The sequence below is a fragment of the Oncorhynchus mykiss genome, chromosome 20 (genome assembly GCF_057628025.1).
Source record: "Oncorhynchus mykiss isolate SJ-2025 chromosome 20, ASM5762802v1, whole genome shotgun sequence".
Classification (NCBI taxonomy): domain Eukaryota; kingdom Metazoa; phylum Chordata; class Actinopteri; order Salmoniformes; family Salmonidae; genus Oncorhynchus; species Oncorhynchus mykiss.
In genome coordinates, this window is record NC_143041.1 from 17,234,952 (window position 1) to 17,244,722 (window position 9,771).

Below are 9,771 nucleotides of genomic sequence, written 5' to 3' on the forward strand. Positions count from 1 at the left end.
GCAGGCTTTAACATTTTTTTTTAGGATCATATAAAGGCTTGTCGTCATCCCCTTTACTGCCAGGGAAAATCTTCAGTTTCACTAAGTGTTTCTCTTCCCATTCCACAGGGAGTAACAATCCCCAGTCAGAGGCGGTATGTCTACTACTACAGCCACCTTCTGAAGAACCAGCTGGAGTACAAACCAGTGGCTCTGCTGTTCCACAAGATGGTGTTCGAGACGGTGCCCATGTTTAGTGCCGGAACGTGTAGTAAGTGCTTTCCCCTTTCCCCGCTCAATCCTATTTCTTTCCTGTATCCTGTCTTACCTTGGGCTTGTGTGCTACGGGCTTTCACACACTTTCACAATGTGATCTTCAGTTGATTGTCCTGCCCCTATCCTCTGCTTTGCTCTGCACAGCTTTGGTTCTCGATGTTGCATGTTTTTTTGGTGTTTTTTTTCCCCCCGATTTTTCTCCATGCAACACTGACATTAACCACAGTGGAGTGTATCGTTTTGCAATTATGGTTATGCTAGTCAAAACAGCATGGTGTATTTTCACTGCTATTATTTGCTTGGCTCACTGGTCATTTGACTTGGCTGCATGCATCATCAGATAAGGGAGTTTATACCTTGCTGGATAGCCAGAAGATGACTACAGGCCTATAAGGAACTATGATATAACAACCCCCTTTTCTTGAGTCTGTCGTCAGTGGCTGCTCTTGTCAGCTGTGTCTGGCATTTCACCTCTTCACTTCCTTTGTCCACATTTTTCTGACACTTCCCCTGTCCCTTTAGCGGGCCCTACAGGGATGACCTATTGCCTGGGGAAAGTGAACTGAGCAGTTGCTCTGAGGTTGCACCTTTGGGCAGGTGATATTTTTTCAAAAAAGGGAAAACGACTAGGCAACAAAGAATTCCAGTAGCCTAAAACTGATCTTTCTGGTTCCTCCCCATTGTTTAAGCGAAAGACGGACAACTTACGGCAGTCTGGCAAGTTGAGCCTGCTCTGAGATTTATTTGACTGATAACAACCAAAATACAAAGAATTCCAGTTATCATATTTCTGATTCCTCCCCACTGTGTGTAGGGGATAGGCAAGCAATATATGACACTTCTTCCTGTAAATAATGAATTGACATTTTCGGGCAAATCAAAACATACTCCTGACTTTGCTCGATTTGGCAAGTGCCTTTCAGACTTTGTCAATCCCTGGCCCAATTCTGAACACACATACACACACAGCATGATGTGACCCCCCCACCCACCCACCCACCCTATGTGGTCAGTACCCATGACACAACACACAACATTTGAAGTGGTTTAATTTAATCAACACCCAAGCACCCGCCCCTCTCCTTTTTATAAAATCTTAGTGAGTAGCAGCAATGTAAAGATTGTGTTTTCTGTCAGTTTCTTAGAAAAAATGTTAGCTGATGCTTATTTAGGCCTATATGTTAGGAGATGCATTAATATGAATATTAGGATTGATTTTAAGGGCCATTATGTAATTTTTATTATACTGGTTAAGCTCCTAATAACTTGACAACAGGAAGTTGCTGTTCGCATGTGGAAATGGTGAGTCAGGATCGGTTTATGGGTGGTTGTAAGCCTGTATACAGTATGTTTGTACATAGCCCTGGTGATAACCCACCCACCCACTCCCTCCCCAAGTCCAGGCAGGGCAGCAGAACTCTGTGTTAATCTCTTTTTTTTTTTTTTCTCTCTCTCTCTCTAAGGGGACACTTCCGTTAAAAACAAGAGTGAGCAGATTCCACATGGTTTCAGAAAAGGGAATTGGCACTGGGGTAATAATAAGCAGCTTTCATCCAATGTTTACATGTTGACTAGGAGGTTGTTGTAGATTTAGAAGTCGGTGTTTGTTGGAGTCGGTGGAACTTAATATGGAAACAATCAACTCTGCATCCTGCACAACCCAGTGGGCTGATTCTAGACTAGAAGTGCTCCCTTAAATGAGCTTGGCTTTGGTCAACTCTTCTCTTCTTAGGGCCCTTATCGCATGTTACTGTAACAGTCTTTTCTATATTTAATATTCCTGGCAGTGGTACTATGTAATTCTGTCCCTTTCTCTGCTGTCCTCTTTTCATAATTTGCCTAGATGTAAATAATAGATACCCGGTTGCTGTGCTGTGGTCTATCCACCCTCCAGGAGAGTGACTGGCGTTAACTTGTTGTGCCCCCCCCCCCCACAGATCCTCAGTTTGTGGTGTACCAGCTGAAGGTCAAGATCCACACGTCCAACCCGGTGAACACACGGCGGGAGGAGAAGTACGTGTTCTTCGAGTTCCCCCAGCCGCTGCCTGTGTGTGGAGACATCAAGGTGGAGTTCTTCCACAAACAGAACAAAATGATGAAGAAGGTGTGGTTCCTGATTATATGATTTAGATTTTTATGTGCTTATTAAATTAGGTGTTTTAGCAGCCTATTCCGATTCACTATGAGGAATGTCAGGATTTAACTGAAAAACACGTTCTGATTTTGGATTGGAGTATAGCCTACATTTGTTTTGCGGTTGAGATGATGTAACTGCTTTTTGGAGTCATGTCTTGCCTTTATTCACCCCTCCCTCCCCCATGTATTTTTCCATCAGGACAAGATGTTTCACTTCTGGGTGAACACCTTCTTCATCCCTGGACCAGACGAGAAGGTGGAGAACGGAACGTTACCGAAGGAGCAGGAAGGAATCCAAACCACAGGAGGAACGGGAGACAACGACAAGGAATGCCTGATCCTCTCACTGACGAAGAACGACCTGGACAAGGCCAACAAGGATAAAGCAAACAGATACTTCTCCCCCAACTTCAAGGTCAGTCAGGTGATTGAGACTTAATTTCATTGGGGGGGGGGGTACCCTTTTTATTAGTAATTGGGAAATAATTTGACTGTGCCAATGTAATTGCTCTCATGAACTTTTGCCACAGTTCATAAGAGCAAATAATTGTAATTAGATTCAAATGTTTCCGCTTGGTATGGCTCTTGTTACCATGTTTCAGAATGTGGATAATGATGTTTTCTCTGGTATTACAGGTGAAGCTGTACTTTACCAAGACTGTGGAGGACCCCTTCAACTCCGAGGCCAGCACTTCCACCTCGGTAACGCCAGACGTTAGTGACAACGAGCCTGACCATTACCGATACTCTGACACCACAGACTCTGACCCAGAGAATGAACCGTTCGACGAGGAGCAACTCACACAAATAACAAAAGTGTGAGAGATTTCTATGGGATGTGAAAAAGAAAAAGAGGAAAAAAAATACTGCTTTCAGAGGGAAAAAAGGAGAACTTGAATATAAACTGAAAACCAAGTACTTTTTTCCTCACCAACCTATGGCAGCAAGACATTTGCGTCATGGAAAATGCCACCAATTTAAGAACAATAATGCTGACCAATTTTATTTTATTTTTTTACTTTTTTGCCCCGCCCCCACTCTTTCATCCGAAAAGTATTGACACCGTTGTTGAGTGGAAAAAGGTTCAGTAGCTGTAATGTAATATACCTTTTTTTTTGTTGTCAAAGACTAGAGAAGATTTCCACGATCAGGAGATGGGAGATCTGGTATTGGAGAGGCTTATTGGAAATCTACATTTGGCTGCTCCATCTCCTTGTGGAAACCAAGGCCAGTGCTTCTGTCACTTTCTCCCCCTTCATCCATTGTCCTCCACCACGCCCTTACCCCCCCCCATCCTACCTACTGTGAATGCTCCTTGTGCTTTTTGCAGGCTGTCTCACATGAGTTTGTGCAGTATAAACTGCATGTTAGAATTTCTCCAGTTGAATTTTGATTATTGTTATTGTCATTATTATTAAGCTACATGACATCTAACCAATGTCCATTCCTTCTACCATTTCTGTTCAAGGTATGCAGAAAAGCAGTATCCCGTGTATTGTTGATGTTTTTATGTTAAGATAAATAATATAACAGAGAACTGCAGGGAAGCCAGTGTTGCAATAACGTTAACACTATAGTTAAACGACAAACAGTGTGCATGTTATTGGAATCGATGTCCATCTTGTTTAATAAATTGTATACAATGTTTTTCAACAACAAAAAAACGAAGATTTCTAAAGTCATTTAAGATCTGATTGTATTTAGCCAGGAGGTCAAAAATGACATACTTTATTCTCATGGTATCTGCAGGCATGATTTCAGTCTTTTGGCAAGCCATTTAGAATGGCCTTGTGTTTTTATGATACAGTACATGGCGTTTCCCCTCATTTTAATGGTAACCAGATAGTTTTGGGGATCATCACAGAAGACAATAGTATAGAGTGCTGACTGACTTGATGGTTCATGTTTTGAATCGGTGACTACTTCAGTGTGTCATGTGCTTATAGAGGGGTAAGCTGTTCCAAATGTGTACCTTTTAACATGCCGTACTAGAACATGTATCAAAACCTGCATTAGTGATTGTGTCGGTTTCTCCTCAGTCTCTAGAAAGTGTCGTTTTTTGTTGTTGTTGACAAACTGCACTTTTGTCATCTTAATATGTGTCTGGACACACCAGAAGTGGTGGTGATGGTGACCTACTCTGAGTTCAGTAAGGCCCATAGGCTTAGAGATGATGCTTGGTCAGAGACCGTGGGAGCAGAGGTATTGAATGTAAAGCGTTGTCTCTGAACCGATCCAAGGGTGTTAATGCAGGTTTTGATCAACCCAGGAGTGGATAATATGTGAACTTAGGCGCTCTAGGTATCTTTCTCTTGTGAAATCAGATCTTTGGCTCCTTGACTGACTTGTTTGCAGCCTTATCGTACTTGGTCCAATGAGATCCGGGATCACTTGTTGGCAATTCCACGGAAACCGAGTGATGCTGAGACTCAAATTGTTCACTTTATATGTCAAACAAAAACCAAATGATTGGAAAGTTCAACAAACCATACAACTCTATGCACAAGGACTACTTAACGATTTCCACAGAAAATGTTACAAAAACACATTTACTTGAAGGACAAGTGCAGATGTAAAGTTTGGTAACAGAATGATTGCACCAACATCACAAATCATTCTGTTACCAAGCTTTTCCTTCAAGTAAATGTGTTTTTGTAAAATTCAGTGGAAATGAAGTAGTCCTTGTCCATAGACTTGTATTGTTTGTTTAACTTTGCAATCATTGGTTTTTGTTTGACATTCTAAGTGAAAACTCTTAAGACTCTGCATCACTCTGTTACCGTAGAGTTGCACTTGTATATCCAACAAAAGGTGCTTACAAACTGCCAAACTGCATACTTAAGATCAATAATAACAACAGAGCCAAGAATCTGTTCCAATCATATGGTGCAAGTCATTTCAGTGGCACACACTACTTCTGTGTGTGAGAACTGTTAACGTGCACGCCCACGTGCATACTTCTGCAGTCGCTGTCCCTACCTGGCTGGGGTTCTTTTTCAGTTTTTTTGTTCTGTTCTTTTCCTTTTTACAAACAGGTTTCATTTCGTGGAGGAATGAGAATAGTGCAGCTACAGATTTTACAGAAAGTCTTGTGCTTTGCTTCAGAAATATATACAAATCCCTAAACTATATGAGCATATTTAATTATGCATAATTTCTTTTAAGCATGCCAAAAAAAAAAAATGTAACACCTGTCCTGTGGCATGCTACGGGCCAGACCAAAAATCTTCAGTCTCTTGGGCAGGAATCTTCAGTGGGTAGTGATGTAAGCTGCCTTTTCTTGTACTTTTGACATTAAGGCTTCCCTCTTTTCACAACCCCATCACACATTCTGTTTTATCTCGACTTGTTTTTTTTAGAATAATTTCCCTAGGTGTCGAAAGGAGACACTTCTTCATTGCAAAATGTACACTAGCTAACCCAGGAACACTTAATCTAGATGTTATATTTTTGTTTACATTTTATTACTTCACTGAAAACCTGCCAAAAGTAAGCTTATTTTATTCAACATTTTCTTTGTTCTTGGAGGCGGGGCCTATGGAGGTATTCTTTGCCTTACTTGAAGTTGACAATGCTTACTCTGCTACTGCTTTGAAATCTACCATTCTGCCCAAGCACTGACTTGATAGTTCAAGTACTTATTTAAAGCTACTATTAATAGAGCAACATATTGTACTAGACTTTTGCACTGTTACAGGTTTTTGCAGGGTTTCAGTCAGTGGTCCACAGTATTTCCCCCCCCCCCCACCCCCTCCGTTGTTCCCCTCAGTAAAACAAATGCCTTGCAATCAGTGAAAGAAGGTGGAATAATATGGCTAGTTGTACCTTAATCTTGTATCCATGCATCCCCCCATAGAAACCAAAAGGTGTTTGAATGAAAAATGTCCTGACCCTTTTATTATATAAAAATGAAAACAATCTGGAGGAAAAAAATGAATAAACTATTTATGACAGTATTCTGTTAAAGACACTCTGCAGGTGGTATTTATTTTTAGCCCGATTAGTAGATCTGGATCATATGCTTACTATTTTGGATGTTCAGCAGCTTAAATGTATGAATCTATTCAAGGGCATCCCTGTTAACGAGCTTATTTTAAAGTAACTGTCCAGTGAAATTCAAACTTTTTCAAAAGTTAACTCCTATCCATATAATGTTGACTTGTCTTATACTCATTTGTGGCAAAAGCATACATTGGAGGAAAAAAATACTCAACACCTAAAAGTTGTCTCAGACTGTTTAAAAAAATGCTTGCCATTTCCTCATAGAGAATGTCATCCTGCCTTATTGGCTGAGCTGTCCAATCAGCTGTCTACTTTCATTTGATATTTTTAATGACCGGTATATGCCCACACCGTTCTGTTGGGGTACGCCCACACCATTCCAACAACCATTTTTGTAAGGAAAAGTACTTCACTCATTGTAATATAATTATAGGACATCATTCGTAGAAATCTGGAAACACTGGACAGTTACTTCAAGTTAAGGCCATAAGCCATCCCCTAGACATCTGTAGCCCCACTTGAAAAACATTTTGCCACAGTACCTTAACATAAAGTACAAATATAGTAAAGGGGAAACCTACGGGAACCATTTTTATATGGCACGGGCTAAAACCTGTGTGGAGTTCACAGGCAGCATCAAAAATTAAGTTTCAGCTCTAAAAAATAATTAAAATCATCTTAAAGGTGCCAGTGTGTAAGATTCATGTCACTCGTTTTTAGCTGATTTGTGCAATATGTTATGATGCCTGTCTGTGGTTGCCACAAAGTGCCTCTTGTTTACTATTTGAGAAAAATAAATAAAAAAACGTTTAAAAAAAAAAAGTGCTTGTTAAATACTGTTGTAGGACATGTCATGCATGCAGATGAAAGGGGTGCAATAAATCAAAATAGGCTTTACCTGCAAAAGTGGGCAGGGCTAGCTGCCTGGCTCCTGCCTCTCGCCATTTTTTTTATTTTTAGGATTTTTTTTCTCCCTGGGTTTAATTTTGTGCAAAGGTATGTTAACTCACTCTATTTTCAGTCTTAAAAAAAAAAAAAACACACAAAAAAAAATAGCCTTATTCCATTTCAGCCTGTTCGGATACTATTGTGCTGTGCAACAGTTGCTCTGTGTGTAATGCTATGCACTGAGAATACACAACCAACAATGTACGGAAAGACTTGTACAGGTTATAATTATGCTCATACAAATCAGATGTCTGTTTGTTATTGTATGTGTAAACTGCCCATTATCTTAGTGTTATAAACTTCACGTAAGTCCAATAAAGTCTCATTCTTGTCTGTTTGTGTGAGATACCTGATTTGTGATCCACCGTTATCTTATGCTGACCAGTAAGATGAGAATTATTCATCTCCATTATTAAAAGGTGCTGCATGGTCAATCCGACATCTGCATTGACAGCGTTTACGGTGATACGGCCTCAGCAGATAGCAGGGCATTCATGTTTCGTGGCGTTGAGCAGAGCTGTTGTCAAGGAAGGGAGTTTGTGTTTATACAGGACTTCCCACCCCCTACCTACAATCAACCAATCATGTCAATGCGGAGCTATACGTAGCCTTTCCGCATTGTTGGAAAATTTGGGAGGCGCACGGCGACGCGGTACAGAGCTCAATTTGGCCTCTGCATGGCAACGGAGGAGGTCCGTGCAATTGCATCACACCCTCCATACGGAGACTCCGGACAGATTTTCGTATCAAGCATAACTTTGCTTTTAGATGAAAGGTGTTAATTAGAGAAGTATCCTATTATGGTCCTTGACACATCAAATGATCATTAAGTATGTTGATGCATTCTGATTCAAGTTGAACTGGATAATGAACAGTACTACTAGCTATGGAGAAGAGGGTTGTAGGATGACCATGAGTGTGAGCTTGTGTGCAAAGCCTCTAGGTCCCAGGGCTGGGACAGACATGGTCATTGTGGCGTCACATTCTCTCAAGGCTGGGAAATGTTTACTGCTGTGTGTAAATAGCTTGCTTTTAAGATGCCAGAAGTTTGTGAGAAGTCATGTCGATGGTCTCGCTTAGTCAATCTATGAGTGGGATAATGAATTGGTGTATATACTCTGACTGCAAGCCCTGTAAATCTGAATGACCTCTGTTTTGGAAACATTAAGACTCCTTATCCAAAAAAGAATGGTGCCATCACCGTACTTTAAGTATGATCTGATAATAGAATACAGATGACATTTCATGATGCCTTCAAGGACAGTGCTGGGATATTGAGCACATTCATTGCTTGGTAATGCATGGATCAAATGTCCTTCAATGATTCTTTAACACAGGAAACTGTGTTCTCATTGCTTGCTAATATCCTCGATGGTTCCTATTGTCAGTGTGAAGGATTCACCATTTTGTATTTGTTCTGTGATGTGGCAGAAATTGTACTATGTTTTTCCCACAAATGACAGTGAATTGTGTGGCCTGATCTTTTGTAACGACAGACATCTCTTATGGAATTGCCATTTGTGACATTTCCGTACAAACATGATTTGTGAAAACCAAGTATGTGGTGAAGTGCATGCTGCCTGCTAGTGTACATGTGAACAGAACCCCCCCCCCCCCCCCCCCCTCCAATGATGTTAGTGACATTGATACAGACAGTCATTAGATGAACATTCCCCTCCTGTATAACTGACTGCTCTGCGTCCGTTTGTCGTTAGCAAACACCACCACAGCCCCGGTGGAAGCTGATATTTTCAGCAGTATGAAAAAGAAGAAGTGAGATTTGAGCATTGTGGTGTGCCTCTCATTAACGAACGAGACTATCTCTCTCTCTAGCCTGTTGATAATCAAATTCCCCATGCAGCTCCCCTCAACTCAACTGCACTAGTTCAGCTCAAGTCAGTTCCCCTTTCTTTGTTGCCTCTCTTCCCAATGCAGTTTTTTCAACTGATCCATGTTGGCAGCAACCAAGGATTGCTCATGTGAGTTATGTGTGTGCGTCTGTGGTTATCTTCTAGCATCAGATACAGTTGAAGTCGGAAGTTTAAATACACCTTAGCCAAATACATTTAAATTCCTGACATTAAATCCTAGTAAAAATTCCCTGTCTTATGTCAGTTAGGATCACCACTTTATTTTAAGAATGTGAAATGTCAAAATAATAGTAGAAAATTATTTATTTCAGCTTTTATTTCTTTCATCACATTCCCAGTGGGTCAGCAGTTTTATACACTCAATTAGTATTTGGTAGCAATGCCTTTTAAATTGTTCAACTTGGGTCAAACGTTTCGGGTATCCTTCCACAAGCTTCCCATAATAAATTGGGTGAATTTTGGCCCATTCCTCCTGACAGAGTTGGTGTAACTGAGTTAGGTTTGTAGGCCTCCTTGCTCTCACACGCTTTTTCAGTTCTGCCCACAAATTTTCAACGGG

General features: G+C 40.8%; 1 protein-coding gene across 4 annotated transcripts in view; it reads left to right on the forward strand.

Annotated features, from left to right (window-relative positions):
- Positions 1-7,674, forward strand: part of LOC110498982 (phosphatidylinositol 3,4,5-trisphosphate 3-phosphatase and dual-specificity protein phosphatase PTEN) — an 18,779-nt gene extending 11,105 nt beyond the window's left edge. Inside the window, exons 6-10 of one of the 4 annotated variants that reach the window (XM_021575747.3) lie at positions 109-250; positions 1,719-1,787; positions 2,193-2,359; positions 2,591-2,815; positions 3,028-7,674. In XM_021575747.3, the coding sequence (XP_021431422.1) occupies positions 109-250; positions 1,719-1,787; positions 2,193-2,359; positions 2,591-2,815; positions 3,028-3,213 (789 nt within the window). In that variant the 3' untranslated portion in view covers positions 3,214-7,674. The remainder of the gene's footprint in view (positions 1-108; positions 251-1,718; positions 1,788-2,192; positions 2,360-2,590; positions 2,816-3,027) is intronic. The other 3 variants (XM_021575748.3, XM_021575749.3, XM_021575750.3) reach the window with 3 other exon arrangements.
- Positions 7,675-9,771: the final 2,097 nt, after the last annotated feature.